Raw genomic sequence first — 26,552 nt, forward strand, 5'->3', positions numbered from 1 at the left:
ATAATAATACCCGTAGGTTGCGGGATCAAATCCCGGTCGCGGTGGCCACATTTTTGATGTTGGCGAAGATGCTAAGACCCTGTAGTTGGATTTCGGTGCACGTTAAATAAACGCAGGTGGTCGAATTTCCGGAACCGTCCACGACGGCGTCTATGATGGTCGTATCGTAGTTTTTGGGACGTAAAACCCGAAGTATTATTATCAATTATTGATATTCAGCCCCTCTAGAGCACTTTCTGGCTTCGTTACCCTTGATAACGGGCACACATTACTAGTTATGGTCTCTTTTGCACCGCATAGATGCAGCCGTCGCGTCGGCGCAACATAGTTACGGTGCCCGGTTTCTGACTCGAAAGACGTCGGTTCGATCCCGGCTGCAGTGGTTGCAATTCGATGGTTGTCGAGTTGCAGAGACTCGCGTACTGAACGATCTCGGTGCCTGTGGTCGACGTTATCTGGAGCCCTCCACTACGGCGCCTCTCGAACTTCGACTTTCCATAGCTTTGAAATGCCCCGTAAACCAATCAACCTTTTGTTTTTAGGCGTGGCAAGTAGATACATGATCCTGTATATTCACTTTCGTCGTCCGTGTTCTACCTAATGCACTACATATTTGACAATGTATAGTCACCGACAAGCCTATCCTTACTTTTATTCAAATGTACAGTGTCCATTTTTATGAAAGGTAACATGGCGAAGCGTGGCCTGCGTGCTTCGGCGGCTGCTGGCAGCGCATTCAAGCGGGAGCGAAAGCAACGATAGTAGAGTTACTGTATATGCTACCTTTAGGTAGCAGAGTTGCGCCAAGGTACGCCATCTTGGGTTCAAAAGTCTTGCGGGAAAGCCACTCACCACCCACGTAGGAGCAGCGCTCGCGCTCATAGCGTTGCTTTACTTTTATTTTGCTTTCTTTTCTTTCTATTTTTATGAAGATACGAAACAAACTCAGTTGCTCTGGTCATGCCTGGAAGCCTTGATTTTATGTTTACGTTTTTGGTAAGTAATAATGAAAAAAAAAAACGTGCGTCAGCTCACTGAACCAGTGGCATACATATGTATATTTATAATAGGCCACACATTAGCTTCGGCTTCCTTGGCACTGTTTTTCCCATGGACATATATACACTTATTTTTCACTCTTTATTGCTATCGAGCCAGGGATGGAATATTTTCATCGTGTTGGGCTCATTCGATAACTGTGTGAGTCAACCAGCTAAAGCTTTGTAGTCTTCAACTGAATCGAGCTGGATAGCGATCGAGAGTGGCCGTGCGACGCCCGCGTTAAGCGCGCAGCTCGTAATACGATCGTATTACAATAGCGGCTCACGACAATTGATGTGAACCGTCGTTCAACAACCCTGTTGTGTCCAAATTTTTTTTTCGCTGAAGGTTTCAAAGCTGCATTCGATTCACGCAATAACACCTTGCCGATTCAAATAGTTCTAGTTTAAATAGCTTTAGTTTAATGCATTTGCTACCGCATTTCTCGTGACCAACAGGCAGCATAGGTATACATTACCGAATAAGCGCGGCGAGAAAGACAACAGCCGTTGTCAACCCCGCTTGATCTGCCCGGAATCAGCGTAGCGTTGGCTTCTCCGCAGTGCAAATGAACCACCTATGACCACGTGATGGCGCTCGGCGAATAGGGACGCTGCAGAGCGATTCCACGCTGCTATATATTCACTGTTCGTGAGTGGTGCTTTCCATGTTTATGCATTTGTTCGGCCGGCCGCGTCGTGAAGCAACCTTCGGCGGCTCGCGCTTTCTTTTAGCCAGGGATTGGGATTCCACCAGTTTTGCCTCTGACGAGGAGCGAAGATAGCAGCGCGGCTTCGTTCGAGCCAGCGATAAGGCGAGCATCTTAGCATCACACGATGGGTCAGCCGCATGTAATCGAGCCGCCGATAAGGTGAGCACTAGAATACCGGGGTGGGTCAGGAAATACGCAAACTCACTCTGCCTATCAGCAGCGCGCTGTGATAGAACGCGCTAACATGGAATTCAGCTTAATCTGGGCACAGGTTGTGCGCTCCGTATAACGTTTCCGTCACCCGTACCCACACTCTCGCGCGCCGTAGGCATGATCCTAAACTCGTCGCAAGTGCGCCAAGAATCGTGGATTTGTCTATATATGTTGATTGATTGATTTGTGGGGTTTAACATCCCAAAACCACCATATGATTATGAGAGACGCCGTAGTGGAGGGCTCCGGAAATTTCGACCACCTGGGGTTCTTTAACGTGCTCCCAAATCTGAGCACACGGGCCTACAACATTTCCGCCTCCATCGGAAATGCAGCCGCCGCAGCCGGGATTTGAACCCGCGACCTGCGGGTCAGCAGCCGAGTACCTTAGCCACTAGACCACCGCGGCGGGGCTTGTCTATATATGTCAAATAGATACAATAAGCAAGGCGCACTAAAAAAATGTAATCGCAACTAGGACCATTATTTGAAGTACACAAAATAGCCCTATAAGGCAGTGTAGACTCGAACTGTCCAGTACAGGTAAGGTTCAGTGATGAGAAATGACCATACGCGGCAATATTGGGGCTGCCATGAACACAGAAGGAGGAATCCAATTTCAACGTGAAGAGGCTTTCGCTGTTCGAAGGAAACTGGACTGATTTTTCTCGCCCTCTGCCTAGCGGCCCGTTCCTTTTTTCTACTCTCCCGAAAAGGCGCTCACAAAAAGTAATCTTCCACGAATCGACGTCCTTTAATCTTCTTGCGGGAGAGATTACTGTAGCAGCAGGAAGGGACGAACCATGCCTTGCGTCTCTCATATAAGTGGGTGTAGCTTCAGATTCGAGTATAGGCAGGTGATTCGAGTGAAAAAAAAAAAAAAGAATGTACGTGATTCAGACTCTGGGGTTGCGAGGGGCAGCGTATTAACAAACTCTCTATCCACTCAATATAATAGCTGATTCTGCAGTTTTGTTGCACCGAACAAATGTACCGAAGAAAGCGGAACGCACACGTAAAATTGTTATTCCGTTGAAAAATATATTGTTACCGCGTAATGTATACTCGAAGCGAACAAATGGCTGCAATTCGAGGCTAATTGAGACGCATGTTTGCGGCATAAGACGTTTCTCGAGATTGTTTGCTTCAACTGGATAGATAGAACTTAAAAACAATGAGGTACACACGCAATATAAAATAGAATATTGTAAGACAATAAAGAGTGCTTTGTTACCCTGCTGATAATTGATTCGTGCATGGCCTCCTAACAGAAAAACTTTCAGCACTCTCGTCAAGCATTGGTGGATGACTAATGGCGCGATTTAGAGAATCGATCACCCTCGTGAAAGTAATTAGAACAGGCCTTACAGAAATAGCGCGGGCCTCGAAGGCCTTTCGAATTTCTCGGCGCGAGAAATGAACCAATGTACTAGCGGAGAAAACACGCGTCCTTGATGTATATATATTTATTGTATTGCAAGGTTTTCATGAACGCAATGCATATTCTGTGACCTGTGCCTTCACTACCCTTCATCTAAACCGCTGTTTAGATGTAGGGCAATATGGTGCAGCCGTCATAGTGGTACGGCTTGTCCCGGCTGGCCCTTTCTGTATACAGTCGTAATAATTTTGATAGTGAACACGGGAGCGCGTGGCTTTCGGTACTATACTAGCACCGTTAGGAGACACTTCACTCTATCTGCGTGCATGCCCGAGGAAGGTAGCTTCCCTTCGAGCGCGTCACGCCACCGTAGCGCTCGTATGTCGTCTGCTAGCTGACGTTCGGCCTCCCAGGTGATCGTGTTATGATGACAACTAAAATTTAGATGCTTTTAGTTTAAACAGCGTGTTTTTTATGCCTATACCGCGTCACTTTGTTTTCGTTTTTCTCTTTTTCCGGCGTTCTTGTAGCGTTACAATGAACAGGAAAACGAACACTAACATCCTAACTGTGGTGCGCGTTTTGCGAAACTGATACCTCTAAGGAAGTTGTATCAGTAATCCGGAATAGTTTTGCTCAATGTTACATTAGTATTCTGTCACGTTCCCCATTCGAAAAACAAAAGCACGGCTGCCATTGTGGAAAGCAGCGTGGAGTACAGCGCTGGCACAAAGTTATGATGTACTCGAAGACGCTGCCACTCTTGGTGAACCTTGAGTTCGTCCGCCGTCGCCGCTTAAACAGGGTGTCGCACCAGGGCTGATTTTGTGTATATCCCCCCATATTTTCACAAATACTCACGCTTTCTAGAAGGGTACCGCGATCCGACGATTTTCTATGTGCTCATTCGTAACTTTTGCAGAGCACGCTGGCGGCGCCACGGAGGTCATGTCGGAACACGAAATGTGCGTCTGGAAAGCATGCAGTCACAGACCAACGATGATCGGGAAAACACCGCAAAATACAACGTCGAACGTAATCGTAAGTTCATAATTGTTGCTACTTTGAAGCACACGGCTTTCCTACTGCTGTGGCGCTCGCAGAAGATGACACGCGCTAGCTGGCATGACGCACTGCACGCCACGGCCGAATTCTCACAATACGGCCACACTGGGAGTGAGAAATGCTTCTGCCTGCTGCCGCTTAACAGCGCTGGGAGCTCCGAAAGCACCGCATTCTGTTGTTCATTCTCAAAAAGATTACGACTGCACATGCAGGAGCTACGTATGTGTTCAATGAATGCATTAGCCTTGAAAGTTAATGGCGAACATTCGCTGGTGATTATACTGCCTAATTGAAATACTGAGTGCAGCATCATGTTGGGACAACACCGCCTGTGTTGGAAGTTCTGGCCGTCCGTAGTTGTAGCAATATAAGATTCGTTGCATATTGCACCCAAAACGCCCAGCACTTGGCTGCCATACGCACACCACTCTGTGCAGTGCAGGTGCCTGATGCTCACCAGCAGCTTAGCACCCTTGAATTCGCTCCATGGCTTTCCTGCCTTCTTCTGTCATTACTGGTGGGATCTGCGTTACTGCTAGTTCTTACAATATGGTCGTGGTTGTCCCGACTACTGTACATATCTCTGTAAAACTCCTCCGCTACTTTAACTATATCCTACTCATATATTGGTAGTTACGTCGCCTTCCTTGTCCCTTAGTAAATACATGTAATTTTTGCCTATCCCTAATTTCCTCTTCAGTGCTTTGACTCTTCCTCCGTTCTTCAGAGCGTGTTCAATTCTCTCCACGTTATACCTCCTTACATCGGATACCTATACGCTTATTAATCAACTTCGAAAGCTTTGCTAGTTCTATTTTGTCTGTTTTGTTTGAGGTTTTCATGCTTTGATGTCCCTAATGAGGTTATTTGTTTCCTGGGACAGCTTGTTAGTGTCCTGTCTAACTACCGTACCTCTAACTTCCACGACACACTCCGTAATAACACTCGTCAGATTATCAGATTCGTTGCATCAACGCTAAGGCCGGTTTCCTCGATAAGAGCCTAGTATCTCTTCAGAAGCGACATTCTGAATTCCTGTACTTTTCTTCTCAGTGCTAACTCATTGATTGACTTCTTGATCACAATATATGGGGTTGAACGTGCCAAAACCACCATATGATTATGAGAGATGGCGTAGAGGAGGGCTTCGGCAATTTCGACCACCTGGGGTTCCTTAAAGTGCTCCCAAGTCTGAGCACACGGGCCTACAGTGTTTCCGCCACCATTGGAAATGCAGCCGCCGCAGCCGGGATTCGATCCCGCGACCTGCGGATCAGCAGCCGAGTACCTTAGCCACTAGACCACCACGGCGGGGCTGATTCAAGTGAGGAACGATGCGAAGTGCACCGCATGAAATAAAAATATTCAGTCTACGAACTTGAAGACGAACATGCATTCCACAACAAATACAAATATAGCACGATTTCCTAGGGTGAATTGAAATGACAGATCATTTTACTGCAGCCAGGATTCAATGCAGCCAGGATTCGATCTCGTGACCTGCGGGTCAGCAGCCGAGCACCTTAGCCACTAAACGACCGTGGCCATTGATTGGCTTCGTGTGCATATGTTTCTGTCGTTTCTTGTTCAAGTCTAGGTGAATTCGAGACCTTACCATTCTATGGCCACTGCATCGTGCCTTGACAAGCACTACCGTATCCTGCACGATAGCTGGGTGTGCACTCGATATAAAGTTTATTTTGTTTTTACCTCCATCAGTAGGGCTCCTTCATGTCTACTTATAATTTACTAGTTTTCGGTAGAAGGTATTCAAGGTCCTTAAATTATCGCGTTCTGTGAATTCTACTCATTACTCCCCTCTGGCATTTCTAGTACCGATGCCGTAATCCCCTACTGTCTGGGCTCCAGCCTGCTTCTTCCCCACCTTTACATTGAAGTCGTCCATCAGTGTAGTGTACTGTGTTTTCACTTTACTCATTACTGATTCAACATCTTCATTGAAGCTTTCAGCTAGTATACACCATCATGGCTGGATGCAGGTGCGTAGGCCTGTACCACCTTCATATTGTATTTCTTATTGAATTTGAATACGATACCTACCACCATTTCAATAATACTATAGTATTCCTCTATGTTACCAGCTATAATAATGTGGATAATCAACCCCAATTATCTTCTGTCAGCCAAGCCACGACAGGAAAGGACGTGCCTGTTCTGTAGTGCTGCATAAGCATCATATGTCCTCGAAACCTCACTGAGCCATATTAAATCCCATTTAAACCCTCTAGCACATCAAATGGCGGAGCTATACTTGCCTCACTAGATGAGGTACTAGCGTTAAACGTTGCCAAGTTCAGATTCAAATGGCGGCCTGTGCGGACCCAGACATTCTTAGTGCCCTCTGATGCGTCGCACATTTGACCACCGCCGTGGTCAGTTGCTTCGCAACCGCTGGTGACTGAAGACCGAGAGTTAATCGGCGTATCCATGTGGGAGGTAGTGGCCGGATACTGCACGAGGGTGGCCAACCTTCTCTGGTGAGGGACTGTGTTGCCGGCAGTGGTCAACGGGAAGGCCCCATTCGAGGCCTCTTAATGTAGTGTCATCAGCATGCGGGTAATATATTTTTCAATCCGGTGGGGAAACAGCGTGGCACCGGATTCGAACTACAGACCCCTTGCACGTGACGATAATTCTCTAACCGCTCCGCCGTCACTGCATCAAGACACGTTTCAGCGCAGGCCAAACAATTCCATAGTAATGTGCGAGTCAATACGCGCGAATCGGGCAGACGTCATTAAACAAGCATAACCTAGCAGACGGTTGCCTAATCTGAGCGCGCTTTGTGTGCATGCGCTTACTTTCGACCTTTTTGTAACTTCGACCTGTCGTATGTCGCTGAAGCAAAGCAGAATCGTCGCTCGCGAGCGCTATAGTAAAAGGTTGGGGCTTCTGTACCTGACGCTTGAATTTACGCTTGTACCTTGACGCTTGAATAAAATGCGAGTGCTTTAAGATGAACTCAAGGATTCTACGGAACAAATTCACAGCGCCAAAAACAGGGACAGACGAAAAAGGAGAGGACACCTTGAGCACTGATAAACTAAATCGGGAGATTGTCGAAGCCTTTCTAATGAAATCGAAAGGTGATGTGTGTGTCAGCCAACCTTCTTTCAATCCGCCTGATAGTGAATTTAATATCTTGCAGAAACCTGGTATCATGCATTAGTAACATTGTCGGTGACATTGTGTCTTTTGTGAGCCATCTGCGCAAGTCTGCGGTCATGTGCGTCATCAAATGTGGTTTATTTTTCCGCTCTCTTTTTCTAATAAATTCAGTTCCTAGTCGGTGCTCACGGGGTTCTGTCTTTTTTCGTCTGTCCCTGCTTTTGGCGCTTTGAATTTATTTCGTAATGGCGTAAAAGCTCGCCCAAGCTTCCGCGCTCCTAATGAGGGCTCTTGACATGCTTTCGTTCTGGTGTCCCGGGAGACCACACGATCGATTGTGCCCCAAGCTCAAAAATGTCTGCACTACACCGTGAAGTCGAACAGTGGGAGTCGATCTTCACAGTACACTGTCGAATGAACGAGACGACGGACAACGCTTCCTGCAGCATCGTGTTTCTATGCCCACGGTTCTGGAGGTGACCTCGCATTTCTGGCTTCGAGGTAAGACACGAACGCTCGCGTAAAGGAAGCGTTACGAGCGGTGCTCGAGCGGGAAAACTTGCGTTCGATAGCATAAAATGCCCGTAGTTTTAAGATGAAAGTGAACGGGCTGCTACTAAACTTCCCGGTTTCGCGTGTTAGAATGGCGATACGATTAGGAGACGTATCTTCGAAAGTGACCCTACGATAATTTTGACTGCACAAGATTGTTTAACGTGCCCCTAAATCAAAGTGTAAGGGTGCGTGTGTGTGTGTTTCATGATCACTGCCTAGTTCGAGAGCATGGATTGGGTTGCCGACCACAGCAGCCACGTTCGGATGGTGTAACAAAAACAAAACATACAAACTGCCGACTATTACAGTTTAAGAGCACAGTAAAAAATAGCCAAATGACAAGTAATTGCAGCCTCTTCCATCGGGGTTACAGGTATGACTTATAAGATTATCTGTTTCTGGCACACGAAATCCCAGCAAACGCCATATTACCACGATTTTTGCTGCCCCTATTTTCCGTTTAACGTGCCGTTTCGTTTTCTACGACAAATGCGACACGAACAGCCCGTCAGCCTCATTCCTTAGCAGAGTGGTCAACGCGCGGTATCAAGTAGCTTTATGTTCCGTTCATGTGTCATCTGCACTGCATGCAACAAACCAAACTTCCTCGGACGCACCCTCAGAAGCAGGCGCCGCTAGCAAAATCATTGTTCTTGCGACCCCGAACAGCAAAAAAATGTCGCAACCGTGGGTCCGAATAAGGAATTTCACAAGAACTGGCGTTTAGTGTGTGGGAGGCAACGAGCGTGCGCGTTGGTGCACTCGACTCGAATGCGCTAAACGCGCAGCATACGAAACGCCAAGGGCCCAGAACGAAAACAATAAAACGCGATAGACAAAAAAGGCGCAAGAAGAAGAGGCGACGGAAGCCACACTTATGTGGCCGCATTTCATACGCGGCGCGCAACAAGAAAAGCCCGTGGTGCTCTCCGCAACAGCGCACCAAACAAAGCGGAATGTCGCGTTCTCTGCATCGTCGTTTCTGCACTTGGCTAGGCTTGGCTCCATTTCTTTTTTTTTTTGGCTGTTGTCGGCTAGAGTTGCGTGCGCCACGCGAGAGCAGAAACGGTGCTAGGCGTAGAAACCACCGAGGCGCTTCTGATGAACGAGCTGCTCTTTTCGACGCTCTGTGGCTGCCGGGCTAGAAGAGAGACCTCCCCTTTTGAAGATCGTTGAAGCAGAAATTTTTCAGCAAAAACGCCTTTGATAAACAGCTCACTTAAGGGGCGTGCGGGTCGCCGCACGTATTCTTGCTTCACGTCTCTTTCGCGCTTTTTCTCTCTTGCTTTACGTTCGTTTGTTTTTTTCTGTCCCGTGAGCCCATATTTATGACGAGAGATAGAAGAACGAGTTTTTGGTGATCTGTCGCAATAACGCAGTTATAGAAAAAAAAACGGAATAGAAGGGAGATATGACGTATACTCCGTCAAAATCTAGATCGTTCTGGAGTACCGTTAGGTGCTTTTTGCGTGTCGACTTTTCTTCTCTTTTAGCACCGCGACTTGCCTTGGTCAGTGACTACGTTACACGCGAGATATCATTTGTCATTATTGGCTTCGGAGCTGAGCTTCCTAACACTGAAAGACGACTTCGCTAACGACTTGCGGTGGTGCAGAAAAAAAAATATATATGCAAGCTTTCTGAAAACATACTTGAGAGTGTGAACTTCGCACATTTCGGCTAACAGAAAAAAAAAACATATATGGTTTGATTTCACTTCGTGGTCGCTGTGTGGGAACTTGTGCCTTTCGCGTCAGATCTTTCTTTTCGGTACGCGATAAGGTAGATTGATGCAACTCTGGGGTTGAACGTAAGCGGCTACAAATTCATGTTCCCGTGCTGAAGGCATGTGCTGGCGGTGTGCAGCAAGGTTATACAGACCATGCTGTAAAATTGACGTCGAAAGAAGATGCGTTGGAATTCGCTGTGAAGCCTGCCTATTCCTGATCTTGTGCAGCTTATTGCGCACTTATTCCTGATCTCGCGGCTTAGTGAGTGTGTGACAAAGCGTACGATCGTTTTATTATTAGTTGAGAGTGCCCTAATAGGTGCAGCAGTTGAGTACACTGCGAACTTTCACGATTGCTATCGCAGGATCAGTGTCGGTAACTACTATCATAACATGTGATAAAATGAATGATGTGCAAGCCTACTTTTGCTGAATTATTGGGTACTGATGCGAAGCTTAGGTGTAATGTTTAAATACAGCGCTTATCATTTCGAGAGAGTGGTCCAGGACTTACGGTGCTCGACTGCAGAGCCGAAGGTCGTGGGATTGAATCCCAACCGTGGTGGTCGTATTTACTTGGAGGCAGAATTCTGGAGTCCCTATAGTGCACGTCGACGAACGTTATTAGCTTGTTGAAATTTCAGGAGCGCTCGACTACGACGCCTCTTAGAATAATTGAGTGATTTTGAGATGTAAAATACCACAAAATATTACATTATGACCAGGAGAACTTATTGCTTGGCTAGTTGGTGTCGGATCACATTCATAATATAGCGCAAAAAAAAAAAAGACAAGACGGTCACAAAGGACGACACACCAGCGCTTGTGGTGTGCCATTCTTTGTGTCCGTCCTGTCGTTTTTCCTGGTACATTTTGAGTGTGATATTGCATTACCATTTATAGACCTTCTAGCTCTGTTTTAGATGCACATATGTGTTTACGCAGTTCGACGCCGTAAGAATGCTACAGGTAATGCCAACTGACTAGTCAAGGAAATAAAACCCCGCTAGAAAAATCCATAGAAAACAGAAAGAGACGAGAAGCCCATGATGTCTACCTCGGTACGCGGACAAAAAATTGTCAGTTTCCACTGAACGTATAGTGCTCAAATTCAAAAGTCTCATTTAAGCGGGACTAGCAATGACTGGGCCAGTAATGTGCAGTATGTGCTAGCAGCACTCCGCCACTCCGCTTTTTTAGACAGAACAATTGTAAACAGTGATTCAAATAGCATAGTGTGTAAGCAAGCACCTTAACAAATCCGAAGTGTACTTGGGAACATTCTACACCGATGTCGTTGCGCTCCCGGGACCTCGAAGTTAAAGCCGGTTCCGGGCAACTTCTTGATAACGCTATAGGGTACGTGTGATCATCGGGTGACACAGTTAGTCTCTTCACTTAGGAAAGTAAAACTTAATTCCAAAACACAGCCATGGGGTGTATCTATGGAAACTTTGATATCAACAACTTACGGGCAGAGTCGGAATGCCTTGTTAAAAAAAAATTAAACCCACTTCAGCGCCTGCGAAATCTGAGTGAACAAAGGTGCTGCCACGCAGGCTGAAGGTGTACATTGAGTTCGTTCTTCATCTCCTTTTTTATTTCTCACGACATAGTCCTTCTTTTTTGTTTTCTTGCTTCTTTTTGTCTTCTCTCCTCTTTTTCCTCCTCGTAACTATCGCATCATTACTCTTAACGTTCACTTGTCTTATCCCAACTCTCGTTATGCTATATTGTGCATTGATATGCCACGGTCGACACTCTCTCCAGCTCCAATTTCTCTTCCTCTTCCTTGTACTCACCACAAAATCAGTCCGCCTCACCCTCACCGGCATTTTTCATTCATTTGCGATACTCTACCGTGCCCGGCTATGTCATGCTAGGAACTGCTTGTGACTTTCCCACTGTTGGCGGCGTATAAACTGTACTACAAAACGCTTCGCCATGCAATCTCATCTTTCTTCCCTCCTTCTTTCCTTCACACTCGCATTACTCCTCTTCATACTCGCTTTCCTATTCCACCTCCTCAATACACTACAGAGAGAGAGATATAGGTTTATTTGCAAAGAGACAGAGAGGTCGGCCTGACCGATAGCTTGCTCTAGCCTGCTACTCTAAACTAGGGCAGTGGAAAGGAAAGAAGAAAGACTAATGGATGACGATAGTGAGATAGAGAGGTGAGTATGTAGAATTCTTTCTAGCTGAGACAAATTTTATAGCCGCGTAAATAGTCCAGTTGCTTCCAAAAAGGTTATAACCGTTCTTATGACCACAGTTGCACTGTTGGTGTCTGGCCAAGGGCCCAACGCGTTATGCTGTGCATAGCTATGCTATGCTGAAAACTCCTTGGCACATACCCGCCGAGTTTTCTGTTTACGGCATCGACCTTACTCTAACCTTTAACAGGTCCGTGAGGACGGTAGAAGTGTCAAACGAAACCACGACGCGCGTTGGCTCAAGCTGGAAACATTCTCTAAACAACAGTCCCAGTTAAAACACGAGCAAAGCCTCTGTGCTGCAGTGATAACAAAGCTAATATAATACTAGAGTAAGAAAAATCATCTCCAGTAAGAAGAGATTATATATTTGTACAATATGAAGAACCTTTACGCATAACTGGTAGACATCGACGCACCAAGCATAACATGAACTTGATAGTGCTGTCGTAAACAAGCGAACCTAAATGCATTTAGGGCTATAACGTGAAACAGACTGCCAATGAAAATAACAAATAATTCAGTGCAGTGTGGCTTCCATGCTCGAGAGTAGAGCGGCCGTCAGTTGTTGTTGCGGACGGCACTTTTTTGTTGTTATATCATGTCCCTTATATAATGTCCCGCAAAGCAAGGCATAACAGAAATGTCTGTAGCAGGTTGATTGAATAATGAATCGGCAACGTGGGTGACAGGTCCATCAGATGATTCACCAAACGGGTTTCGGGCTCATTACCAGCGAAATGGGGTCAATAGGACTTTGAAAGAGGCTTTTCACCTGCAACAAACCTAATAAAGCTTTTATGAAGCTGCGCGATGCTTGCAAGTGAATGTGTCGTCTGTAGCATTGTGGGATGGATATCGTCAGAAATAATTAGCAGCCTGATCATTTGAGTGCCACATAATGACTTCTGTCCACTACGGGTTGCTTGACGCTCGTGTGCGTGGATTGCGGTGTACGTCCATGAACAGGTGGTCCGAACTTTCCGGAGCCCTTTACAACGGCGTCTGTCATAATCATATTTTGGTAATGAGACGTTCAACCCTCGCAATTATTGTTAATGAACGGGTTGTGTTGTCCAGCTATGTATTGTTGATTTTCTATTTTAAAGCATCAGCCAATTGAAAAAAAAAAAGCTCTTCCCTACTTAAGGTGACAAATGCTACTGGGTTTGTGATTTCACAAAATATTCGCGACAGAAACAACGTATCAATTAAAAACTGCATACAGAATCCATGGAAAATCAACGTCATATGATATTGTGATTTTTTTATTTTCCTTATTATCTTCGGCATCGGGTTACTTTGCTGTCACTACCCGTATGAGGGGCATAACGACCATATATAGAGCAGGGCAATCCTTGCTACAGTTTAATAATCGCAGCATATCCACGGAGTGCATGATGATGAGTGGGGTGAAGCGTCCGTCCGCACGTTCCTCCGTGCGTCTGTGCCTGCGTCCGTCCGTTTATCCATCCGTGCGTTCGTCCGTGCATCTGTTTCTGTGCGTCCATCCGTCCGTCCGTCCATCAAGTGAACACTTCAAGTACCACCATCTCACATCTTTTCATGTATTCAGCATCTGTATTCAGCATATAGAAGTACCGCCATCCAGCAGACATTCCAAGGACTAAACGAAAGGGGTCACTCGTGCACTTTCTTATGGCCTACGCTTCGTGTCTACTTCCCACCTTTCAGCGCCTCTAGTTCATGGCTATATACGAGCTCAATATATTTATGGCACTGCGGCTCGCTACACCTGCGTTAAGAAAAAGTGGTTAACAATTCAGAGTACTAATTACTCTACAATGGGAGAGCATAAAGCCATACCGTAGGCCTTGCTAAAACAAAGGAGGTTACGCCCGGTGACTTTAACGCGGCAACCTTTTCTGGTCAGATAGAGCTCAAAGTGCATCCCTCTGATACTAGTTCTTTTTAATAACCACCGAGTTCAAGGCAAATTTTATAGGAGAAACATTCACCAATACTCGCCTCTGTAAGTCATTTCATCTGAAACAATCTTTTTTTCTTTATGGTTTACGTGCGCGGGTTTCCTCCTCAATTGAAAGGTGCGCGCATGCCACTCCTCTAGTCCGGCCGACGAGGTGGCTACCTACTACTACGACTACTACTACATACATCGCGGACGCACGACCCACGGCATGGGGAGCTTCGCGCCCAAAACAGAGCCCCTTGATGACATCCGGTTTTGTCCGCCGACGTGCTTTAACGCAGAGTGATAATGTATAACCTAAAACAAATACGAATACCTTACTGGTGTGAGCTGCGCCCTGTCTCAAAGAGCTGCATGCAAAAATCGCAGCATATCCACGGAGTGAATGATGATGAGAGGGACGAAGCGTGTGTCAACCTCTCCGTGCTTTCGTCCGTCCGTCCATCTGTCCGCTCGTCGGGATGCGCAGACGGATGGACGAAAGCACGGACGAATGAATGGACAGACGGATGGATAGAAGCACGCACGAACTGACGAACGGACGGACGCATTGATGGACGGACCCTCCGCCCCACTCATCATCATTCACTTAATGGATATGTTGCGAAAACGACTGACGCCATCTAGTTATAATATTCCCAAGGACACATACATACAGCGCCATCTATTGAGCACTCATAAACAAGAGGTGGCTACATACTACTACTACTACTACTACTACTACTACTACTACTACTACTACTACTACTACTACTACTACTACTACTACTACTACAAAGCAGGGACGACCCACGGCCTAAGGAGCGTCACCGTTCAATTGAGGGTAGTATTTTTCATATTTCTTGAGGAAAATAAGGACACAGTTGTGGGACAACCTTCAGTGGTGGTAGGATTTGTGAGATTTTACTGTGTATATTTCAATGCATTGCCAAGAAAAGTTGTTCGTTAACGTTACCTTACCGAATGAGACTGACCAACAAGCCCACCAAGCCAGAAAACACAGCACACTTTTTCCCCTATTCTCAAAATAAATTGTGGACAAAAGGGTTTTGTCTTTACGATAATGCTGTTGTCATACACGGATATCTTTTTTACTGCAGTTATTTGTTATTCACTAACGGTACGCTGCTCAGGAGAAAAACCAGCGCATCTGTGGAAGTTGTAAAATGTTCATATACATAAACCATGCGTATTTATGTTTTGGCCCACCGTGAGAGTAATCTGTTAGAGGCCTTGCGCCGCTTTTGACTGGGACGGCTTTCTGCACTCTCATAGTAGAGCACGGTGCGAAAATACTTTAGGTGAGCGAACGCCGAGACTATCCGCTTCCCGGTAATGTTCTGCTTCGCTAGGAGCCTGGGAGATGGCGCTACAAACTTTGCACCGGCTTCTTCTCCCCCCTCTCCCCTTCTAGGTGTAGGAAAGCCCCCTGATGTAGGAAAGTAGCGGTGCTCATTTATCGTCGCTATAACACCCTCGCCACACCGTGAACCTCCTTCCTTATCACACCCTATTTCGCGGCGCCACTCTATGCGTGTCGCGAAACACGCGATTATCCGGTTTTCTCAAATGTGGAAACCGTAGCTCACGTGCCGGATGTGCTTTGCGAAATTTGCCAGCAGCCCGCCACGGTCCTCAGTCCGGCGAGCCATCTATCGGCACGCCGCAAACGAGAACATAATCAGTCCCTCCCCGCCAAGCGCTCGATTCGCGTCGTTCGCTCATTTAAAGTATTCTTGCACCGTGTAGTAGAGTAACAAGTACTCTAAATTGTTCCACTTTTGTGTAACACGCATACCCGTAGTTGAGTACGAAATACTTGAATATGTTTAACACTCAGGTAATTTTCGGACATTTTCGGGACGGCTGTCTGCTTTCCCATAGCGTAGTATACGTATATACACTCTAAAGGCGAATTCCGCTGGTAGATCCGGAGCGGCCGCCGAAATCCTGGAGCGCGCACTCAGATTGCGCCAAGCCAGATCTGCGAGTGGAACACGTGAATGCCCTGCGTGAGGTCGCTCGGGAAGTTGTTCACGCGTACGTCGCTAAACTGGTACGGGAAACGATTTTCTTTCCCGCTTTAAACGTTTCAATGGTAACTGTGTCGTTACCGCAAAGCACGCATTTCGACCACGCAGTCTCAGGGGTACTGCTTTCCGATTTTAGGAATGTACAAATCTGCACAGGGTTACTTGACCACCTCAAAAAACGCTGAAGACAAATTAGCTGCCCGACTGCACCGGTAAGGACGGCAACGCATTCTCAGAGTTCCGGCGAAATCCGTCTCTGCAAGACACAGCACGCGGAACGTTGCGTCGCGGAGGGGGTTGCTCCGAATCTACCAGTGGAAAAAAGCGAACTTGCTCTGAAACTACCAGTGGAAAAAACGAACTTGCTCCGAATCTACCAGTGGAAAAAGCGAACTTGCTCCAAATCTACCAGAGGAAAACGCGAACTTGCTCCGAATCTACCAGCGGAACGCAAATTCTCAGCCGCAGAGCATGAAATCCTGTTCCCGCTCGACGAGTGGAATTTGCCGTAAAGCGTGTATCGAAACACATACTGTCGAGCAAACACAGCGCAGGAGCCCAATAATGCTATCACATAAAAGTTTAGTTTGCCGTTCAGCCGGAGAATTTTAAGTAGCTTCACTGCCGTGAAGTCTCGAAGACTGCTGAAACAGTGAATCTGGTTGAATCATACTGCTATTTCACTGCTCACTTAGCTCATAACGTTTAGCGGACCGTAAATAAATAGTCAAGCTTAACAAATTTTCGCGGCACAAACTCGCCAGGATATAGCTGTAGGAAGTAATATTAAGTATTATAGGAATATAGTAATTTTTTATGAAAGCGAAAGAGTTAGATGTCTTATAAATCACGAAATTTGACCCTTGGCGTCTTGCTTCCTGCAGCGTGTAGTCATCATGACGTGATGACGTCACCAGATGACACACATTACGTAGCGTTTCGTGATAACGTCGTCACATCACCTCGTAACTTGTTCAAAGGTTGTCCGATCCCTGAGGCGATGCTAAACCAGGGCAGGTGCCTCCAATTTTGGAGGCAGTGCAAACCAGCGTCAATAAAGAACCTGACAAGAAAAATATGGTTTTTGCCTTTGAACTAAGGGATCCTGTGAGTTTTTTAGACCCGATGTCACCAGTGAAACTTTCTCAGTTTTTGTGGCGCATATTCGCTTGGAGTGTGCCGCCTACGCTTGTGTGAAGGCTTGTTCATATTAAGAAAATAAGTGAGAGAGAGGAAAAAAAAAACACTTATTTTCAGAACGGAAGTGCGAGTCCGAGCTCTAAGATGATGTTTCGCTGACCTCCCTCTAAGATGGTTCGTATGTGGTTAAGGAGAGCTGCCCACGAGGTGAAGCCCGATTTGTGTGGCACATACCCGCTAACAGCTGCGTTACACTCCACGGGGCTTAGTTTTATCTCGACCCCACACAGATCCGCGGTTAACAAACGCACAGGCACACGTGAATGCGTGCATCACTCACCCGTAGAGCAGGGCCGCTCCGGCGATGCCCCCTCCGCACTGGGCCGTCACGTAGAGCAGGGCACGGAGCGAACTCACTTTGCGCGTGGCGAACGCCGCCAGCGTCACGGCCGGGTTCATGTGGGCGCCGGAGACGCGCGCGTAGCACTGCACCACTGCCGCCGCCGCGGCTCCAGTCGCGAGCGAGATGGCCAGCACCGAAGGTTCGGCGTATCCGGGCCACGACACGTGCGCGCCGCACACGAGGAACACGTAGAAGAAGGTGGCCAGGCACTCGCCCACCACGGCGCGCCACAGGTCCAGTGTCCGAATCTCGGCGCGAAGAGAGAAACGGCCGCCGCCGCGTTGGCGTCCTCGATGGCGTCCACTGGCTGAGGACGGCGAGTCCAGCTTGTCCAGCATCTGCAGGAGCAGGGACTCGAGGCTGGCCGCGGTCAGCATGGCTGAACTCTCCGGCTAATCCCTCTCGCCTCGTACGTCACGACTTCTGTGCTCGTCGGTCAGATTCTGCAAGAAGAGGAAACAGGTGGGGTCTCTTACGCATTCACCTAAGGTCGTCGAAGGTGAACGTCATCGTTACTTTTCTTTTTGTTCTCATTATATTGCATGGGAACAGCCGCTCCCGATAGCTTCCTCAATCTAGCGTGGTTTAGCACTGCCTTCAGAATCGGCTGCCCTATGCGCAAGCGACGATGTGCGATGACGCCATGTTATGGGACGTCACAATGGCATCCTGATGACATTAGAAAACGTTTTGATCACTGGTGTAATAACGACGTCATAGGGTGAAATCGGACGAATTTTTTGAAACAAATTGGTAAAACTGCAACAGTTTTATTGGGCAGCCTTCAGTTTAGGCGTTTTTGATGGAGGTGACAATGCTTAAAACCCGTGTACTTAGATTTAGGCGGACGTTAAAAAACACCAGATGGCCTTAACTTTCCGGAGACCTCCACTACGGCGTCTCTCACAGTCAAATTGTGATTTTGGGACGTACATTCTCGGATATCATTAATGTATTCTATAGTGTAGGCATTGATGATGATGATGAGCTAAACATTTATTTTCCGAAACAGTGTTCTCAGGGGCGTTGAGCAATTACTGTGCAAAAGCGATGATGACTTGCTGAGAGGCGAGTTCTAGGCAGGCATACCAGAAAATTATGATATACAATGCAGTGGTATTACCTTTGTTACAGTACTGTGGCTTAGTGTGGTGCACAACCGGTGTGACGAATTTGCGCAAGTTGTACTTACTACAGAAAAGGGCCGTACGACATATTGCGGCTGAACACTATCTGTCCTCCACAAAACGTCTTTTTCTAAAATATAATCTTCCAGTTTTCTTTTTGTACAATTACAGGCCGATGTTATGCTATAAAGAGTTTGTCAAACATGGTACCAGTACCACAATAAATCTTGCTAAACTTAGCGTAAACACAAGTGTTCGACTCACCAGGCACAAAGAAGTTTGGACTGTACCCACCCCAAGAACTTTTTATGACAAACAATCATTGTCCTACATACTACCTTCTTTGTTAAACTTTTTAAACCGCGAAGATTTCGATCCTTCCTCTAAACAAAACTGTCAGAATAAACACTTTGCCCAACTGATACATTTTCCTCAATGATACGTCTCTCAGAATTTATGCCCATTATTTACTTTTTATTATTGCTTTTCATGTTCATGCCACTTCATGACCATACATTTGAACTATTCTCTTTTTTTATCTTAGCACTGTTTTCATAAACTTTTTGTATTACTTTTTTGATGTTATACCTATAATGTTTATTTCATATTTGTTGTGCATGATTGTCTGCCATTCCTGCTGCTTTGTCAACTTGTGAACGGGGTCAGGACCTCGTCAAGCTCTTGAGCTTTTAGTCCTGTACTCCACCTAATCAAAAGGAATTAAAATGATTGATTGATTGATATGTGTGACGGTAAGGCAAGTAAGACGGGTCAAGGTAAGACGGGTGAAGGTAAGGCAAAGACGGGTGAATGAAACGCTGTGGAACTGCTGACCCGCGAGTTCGATCACGGCCATGGCGGTCGCATTTTTGGTGGAGGCGGGATGTTTCGGGCTCGTGTACTGTACGATGACAGTGTTCGTCAAAGAAAACGAGATGATCAGAATTTATCAAGATCTTTACTACGGCGTTCCTCATATTCATATTGTGCTGTTTGCACGTAAAAACCTGGAAATCATTATGGAACGCTGTGTGCACTTGGTAAAGCATTTTTTCATAACGAGAGCAAATCACGTGGGTTCAGAGTACGCTAAGAACACGATATAACTCCTTGCGAGCAGAAGGGCGTGTTCCTATGTAGCAGGTTAGTTCACGCTCGACATTGCGAGCACCTAAAAATGGTATCGTGCTGGGCTGACTTATCTAAGCAGGCGATAGTGCGCATAACTTAGATCAGATAAATGAAAATTGACATTAGTGCCGTCGCCTTCGCAGCCGCTAGACATTGAAAAGTAACTAATAGACATCAAAGAAGTGAGAAAAAAATGTCCAGTATCAATTAGAATTTCAACCCGGGCCCTCTACGGGACAGTTGAGTATCGTACCATAGAGCCACGATGGTGCTCGGTATTATTTTCCAAGAATACCCTACACAAGCGTCATGCCGGGCAAGCAATCGCGCTAACCCATGTAACTTGGTGTGGCAGAAGAGTAAGATAACAACCGGTGATCACATAAAGCTAAATATGTGATGAGTGTGTGGTGTAATGTTTCCCACACGCTGCAAAGGGCTCAGCTATAATTCTTCATCGATATCAGTCACGCGCAGCATAAAAAACGTGTACATAATCCCTCACAGGTGCCTAGTGCGTACTTTGCTTATGCGCAGACAGGCGAATAATGGCGTGGTGAGGGCCACCCTACTTCACAAAAATCGTGATTTATGACGTAGCGTATATCTTGTGGAGAGCCAAATCAATAAACAGAGTTGGCTTTGCCCCAACGAGAAACTGTGCTCAGAATTTGCAGTTGTCGTAACCATCTGCGATTTTTCGCATTACGGCACGGTTGAGTTGCGCGCTTGTTGAACATGTAATTATGTACAAATAGTGTTGATGACGACACCAGCGTTGTCACTGTAACTGATACGTTTTTTTGTTCCTTTCCAGTTGACTAATGGTTATTGCATGCGGCATATGCAACAGTCTCCCCCTTGATTTCCATATTAAATTCCCAGTCTTGGTCGTTTTTTACGAACAGCCTTGTGTTCCTACTTTAAACTGACCGCTCTGCCCTAATTGGCCAAACGGATTTTCTTTGCAGAAGCCTGGACGAATAATCTTGGATGATCGCTCGTCCCTTCAGTCTGTACTCTTTCCCTGTAACTTTTCCAAGTGATGAAAGTATGAATTTCTGTCGTCTAAATACTGTGTTCGATATCAGAAGTGATGTATTCTTGCATTTACAGTCAATAAATTTGCGTTGTGTGCCTTCCGGCGTGCCTTGGGCTAACACATATCACTGAAAGCGTACTCTAGTTTTTTTATGCACGGAAGTGACCAACCTCACGGCTGCGTCGCGACGGCTGAAAACACATTTCATAAAGCATATTACTGCAGAATCACCGTGAAGCGAGTTGACGTGCTCTTATTTTTCAATTCCATTTCATCACATTACCCTCCGGTCGAAAGCACTTGAAATGAATACACAAAATTACTTTAAGTGAAACAGCAACATGGTGAGAAAGAAGGCGTAAGGTACCTTCACAGTAATTAGCTTTTTTTCTTTCTTTATTTTTTTCGGGCATAAAACTGTTGCTCTTACGAACTATATATCTCCCTTTGCTTTCATGATCGATTTTATTACTTAGGGATATCGACAAACATTCAGTAATTTATAACAGACGTGAGGCAATATTTTCTTTCTAAAAATTGTAAATGTAGAACCCGAAGGTCTTATTTGTAACGCATTCGTAGCGAACAACAAAAATAAATAAATAATTCACTGCGTGAATTTATATACTTCTTTATTATTCATGTTGGCTGCAACCTGTTCCCCAGTCGATGCCGTTGTGCTGTTTCAGAGGTGCCCGCAAAGCAAGAGACGCCTCAAGACAGCCTTGTAAAAAAGTGAACTGGCGGGCAAACAAATAAAGATAGGCGAGCTAGCGTGAGTCACGGCGACATCCCGGGGGAAAGGATTTCAACTCAAGAAGAACGTGATAAACATTGAAGATGTCCGGTTTTCAAGTCGTGGCACGTACTTTTCGTAAACACGAGATACCAGAGCTCTTGAGTCTTAAGTTTCAGTTGAGTTCTCGGCAAGCTTGGTTATAATGGTTGCAACAAAAGAAAGCGTTTAGCTTGGTGTCTAAATTCTTCAAATTTGTTTGCCCTGTGGCCTCACCTAATGTCACTAGACCACGTGACCAGAAGTTAACTTCTGGTCCGTGCAAGTGACAGGCATAATGCTTTTAATTCTAGCAGCAACATTTCGAGCTCCTAATAAATTATTCCACAGATCTAAAAGCATAGAAGTGGCACAACTGAGAGAAAAAAAAAGGCCTTCATTAACTGAAGTTGTTTGTAATGAGGAGGGAATCCGTTAGCCCAATGTTTTAGTATGATGGTATTGTTTGGTCGTTTATGCTTTAAATTTTCAAGCAGATTTTTGGCGAACAGTTACACTCCTACTAGAACCCTAGATAAATAGATAGTCATAGCCGGGAGACGTCACCCAAATGATATGGTGTCCGGATGTATGTGGGACTTTGTTATTGTGGTACTGTGTATTGTGGTACCGTGTATTGACAAAAAATGCATATAGCTTATATACTCGCATATTTTTCAAGTAGGGGACACAGCGTAGCAGCTCTATAATCAATAGTACTTTATAGGTTCACTTGTGCGTAGCAGGTTCAGATGTATGGTCAAGCGCTGTTTTGAAGACACACGCATCTGTGAATGAACGTACCCGCGGAAACTAATAGGCACCATCGCAGTTCTCGGCCAGGTGTACGCATTATTCCTGGGGCAACCTGTGCATGTTTACGTGGCTGAATATTCTATTGCCATACTAACAACAGCATTTTTTTTTTGTATCTCGTGTCTCTATTTTTTTACATTCATTTAGCGGCCGTAAATTTCTACTGGCGCTGCCATGGGTGCGTCTTTACGATGCCGAGTAGGCCCACTCCCGTGCAATAATAAAAATAATAAAAATAAGCGTGGCCATGTCTGTAATTTTCTGCGTACATAAAAAATTTGTGCAGGTGCCCAACGTTAATCGATATCATGCCATTACCACGTACAACACAACTATTTGCGAAGCTTCGGTATGCCAGAATTTCCGTGTATACATCATCTCGCTCAGGTGTCTATTGATTTGCCCCGCCGCGGTGGTCTAGTGGCTAAGGTACTCGGCTGCTGACCCGCAGGGCGCGGGTTCGAATCCCGGCTGCGGCGGCTGCATTTCCGATGGAGGCGGAAATGTTGTAGGCCCGTGTGCTCAGATTTGGGTGCACGTTAAAGAACCCCAAGTGGTCTAAATTTCCGGAGCCCTCCACTACGGCGTCTCTCATAATCATATAGTGGTTTTGGGACGTTAAATCCCACATATCAATCAATCAGGTGTCTATTGATTTACATCTCTGAATGGGCATTGAATGATTAAATAGGCTCCGCGGAAAATTGAAACGGTGGAGTGTTTTTTTTTCATCGAAAATGCTGACCCACACCTCGTGGTGAAAGCATGAGTGGTGCTATACTAAGGCCAACACAGGCTACTCTGAAAGCAAGATGCAAGATTTCTCGTGTGACACTCACTTTACGTTATTTTCTCGCGCGAAATAAACAATAATAGTCGCCGGGACAACACGGGCTTCTTAAAAGGGGAAGTTTTCTTAGATTAGCGCTTACTTTATTTTTCTTCTCCGCGCGTATCATACAGTATCAGTTGCAGACTCACTCACTCACTCACTCACTCACTCACTCACTCACTCACTCACTCACTCACTCACCTTGGACTTGCTACATCCTCAACCCGACGTGCTTCCTGCGGCGAACTTTCACACCGATCACGTTCCGCCCTGTTGTTGAAGTCAGCTTCGGGCGTTGGCGGCGTCAGCGACGGTGTTGGTGCCGGGGTGCTGCGGCTCACGCCTTCCAGCGGGCGCAGCGCGCGTGGCTGGCGTTGCGGGGGCGGTCGACATTCGGCGCTGCGCTGGAGCGCGGTTCGGCACCGTGGGTACCGTAGTCGACGGGTACGCCGACCGCCTGGCGCGTTCTGCGCTCTCGCCGGTCGCGACGGGAGAGAGTGGGAACTCGGGAGAGGAGGAAGAAAGGAGCATCACGTGCTCTGACGTCGCTTCGGGAGTTTGGGAAGAAGGGTGGTGGGGTGTTTCCTCGGCCGGCTCCCTTTCTTTTTCGGGGAGCTGTAATATCCCCTTTGTGTTTTCGACCTCGTTCCCTTCCTCGAGAGCTGATTCTACAAAGAGCGTCTCGCGAGTACTGGAGTCGTTCCTTTCGTAGTGTGGGCGAGCTTGTGGAATTCGTGAATTCGGTTTGTTTGAGGCCGCGTTTAAGCCAACAGGAAGTTAGTGACAAGCGTGGTGTTAGAGTATGAGTGGAAAAAACAAGAGCAGGAAGAGAACAATGGGACAGACGCCGTGTCCTGTTATTTTTCTTTCTGTTCTTGAGGCTTTTTTGTTCCTACTCTTGCAATATGTGCCAAGTGCGCTTGAATACCATCATAAATATTTCGAGAGGATGTCCACTTGGCCTTGTTGGTTAATTAACACCAGTAGTGTTGCGCAGAAAACGGGACAAATTTGCGCGCTGCGCGAGTCATCACGCTATTTTCTTCGCGACGTCCTGTGTGCAACAGAACACATCATGATGAAGTGCGGGCTGCGATGTACGAAGTTAATGCGGGTTTTCGCGTACCACAATGAGCGTATGATTGCGAGTGATGCCGAGGGAGGACCTCGGGAAATTTTGACCATCTGTTGTTCTTAAACTCGCACTGGCATCGTACAGAACGCGGGCCTCTACCATTTTGTCTCCGTCAAAATGTGACTGCCACAGCTGGAATCGAACCCCCGACCTTCGGGCCAGCAGCCAAGCACCTTAGCCACTGTTCCACCGAGGTGGACGCGACGTATGGAGTTTGATTCGCAGCTGGCAAACACGTGCTCGGGTTGGTTGCTTACCTATTGTAGAACTTGAGTGGTTTAGCTAAAACCCATGCACGTTGCCGTAGATTTTGTTTGTAAATGTGTGTGTTAAGCGACGGTAAAAATGAGTTGTTTTCTTGCGGAGTCGTCTGAAAGAACTTCTCTCAAAGCTCATCTAGCTAATTGATTTCTCGTCAACGTTGTAGAGGCATATAGAAAAAAAAAAGACACGTACCCGCATGTTGACAGTGTAGACATCGAACTTTTATACGGATAACTGCTGTCAGTCCTCGCACTACGTAAGCATGAAGCTCGCGTTTCTTTGTTTGTATTCGTTTGGACTGTAAAGTGCCTTGCTATGCCAAAAATGTCACTGAAACTACGTTTCTTTTATTACTGGCAGAAATAGGTCATGTCGCCCCGTGTTCTTGATTTTGTCATTGTTTCTTTGGAAGTTGCTGCAGTGATACATTTCTCACAAGTTACCAAACCTGAAGGGCAGTTTAATGGCACCAAGGTGTGATTCTCACGTATCACACGTTTTCTAGCAAGTTGTCAAATATTATATGATTCAATTTTGTTTCATTCTAATTATTAGTCTCTTATTTTCTTTTTCGCTAAAGTAGAGCTTAGTCTTTTGCTTAAACGAAGACACTTGAGTAAAAAGACTTTGCGCTATATGGAATGGACGGGATATACATTCTTACGTGGCGTGTGTGCCGGATTATGAATGGGAAGAAGAGGCGAGGACAGTAAAGGACGAAGAACTCTTAGCAGCTTGGTCCTGCAGGGTCTTGCCCTTTCAGCCTTTTACCAATAAACCCCAAACGCTTACGGTGCATGTCAGCAGAGAGGCTTTTTTTCTTTTTTCCACTTACCGCCGTATATACTTTGTGGCAGGTGTGTACGCATTCACTCACGCTCAAGTCCACCTCGGTAGCGTAGCGACTACAAAGCTCGGCTGGTGACCCAAAGATCGTGGCTTCAATTCCAACCGAGACGGTTGCGTTTTAATCGAAGCGAAATGGTAGAAGTCCGTTTACTGAGCGCTGCCAGTGGTCGTTAAAAACACACACCAGATGACCGAAATGTCCGGAGCATTTCACTACGTTATGCCTCATAAAAAATCGTTGTTTGGCATGTTACACTCAAGGTATTGTTACCACTACCGGTTGACGACAGCATTACGAGCGACAGATTACAGGCCACGCCTTTTAACTAGGCAGGTAACATACTGGGCTTTAGAATGTTCTGGATGGCCGACGGATCTAGGCTTGCGAAATTCGAAGGTGACTGCCCCGCCTGGTTTACACCTTTCATACTATATGGTACTAACATCCTTTTTTTTAAGGGAGCCGCGGGCATGCTACCATAAAGTTCCGCGCAGCGTGACGCAACCATGCTCGAGCCGGTGGCCTATGAGGTATTGCACACACAGTGTTGCACACGATCCTCTTGTTGTAATGTATGTTACTTTATCACTGGGTCACAACTTCAACGTCAACATTGCACAGGTCACACAACAAGGAGAATGTAGTCGATGCCTTGTGATAATAATTCAGAGTGTCGGAGTCTATGTCGGGAAGGAAAAAGATAAGAAAAGACGATTTTATGCTGAAAGGTTGTTTAGAACTTTTTCCAAATTGTCTAAGTAAGTGCGCAATTTTACAAGCGTTGCTGCGACCTCTATTACGAACACTGAAACAACCTTTTCGGACTTGAGTAATGCTTACCTTTCAACTCAAAAGGTTCCGGTTCTCCATGTTGAAGGTACCAGCCAGGGGAAGGCAGCTTTACACATGCCCGCAAAAAAAAAAAAAATAGTGGCACGGCAAACTAATTGCTTGCTGTCCAACTCGAAAGGTTTTGCTTCGCCACGTTAAAGGTACTAGCAACGTGAAGAGA

General features: G+C 46.2%; 1 protein-coding gene across 1 annotated transcript in view; it reads right to left on the reverse strand.

Annotated features, from left to right (window-relative positions):
* LOC119173896 (lens fiber major intrinsic protein-like) overlaps nucleotides 1-23,764 on the reverse strand; it is a 71,501-nt gene extending 47,737 nt beyond the window's left edge. The window contains exons 1-2 of the mRNA XM_075895320.1: nucleotides 23,493-23,764; nucleotides 17,506-18,011 (exon numbers count right to left, since the gene is read on the reverse strand). Of these exons, the coding sequence (XP_075751435.1) occupies nucleotides 17,506-17,945 (440 nt within the window). The 5' untranslated portion in view covers nucleotides 17,946-18,011; nucleotides 23,493-23,764. The remainder of the gene's footprint in view (nucleotides 1-17,505; nucleotides 18,012-23,492) is intronic.
* Between the last annotated feature and the right edge of the window lie 2,788 nt (nucleotides 23,765-26,552).

Source organism: Rhipicephalus microplus, chromosome 5 (assembly GCF_043290135.1).
Source record: "Rhipicephalus microplus isolate Deutch F79 chromosome 5, USDA_Rmic, whole genome shotgun sequence".
Classification (NCBI taxonomy): domain Eukaryota; kingdom Metazoa; phylum Arthropoda; class Arachnida; order Ixodida; family Ixodidae; genus Rhipicephalus; species Rhipicephalus microplus.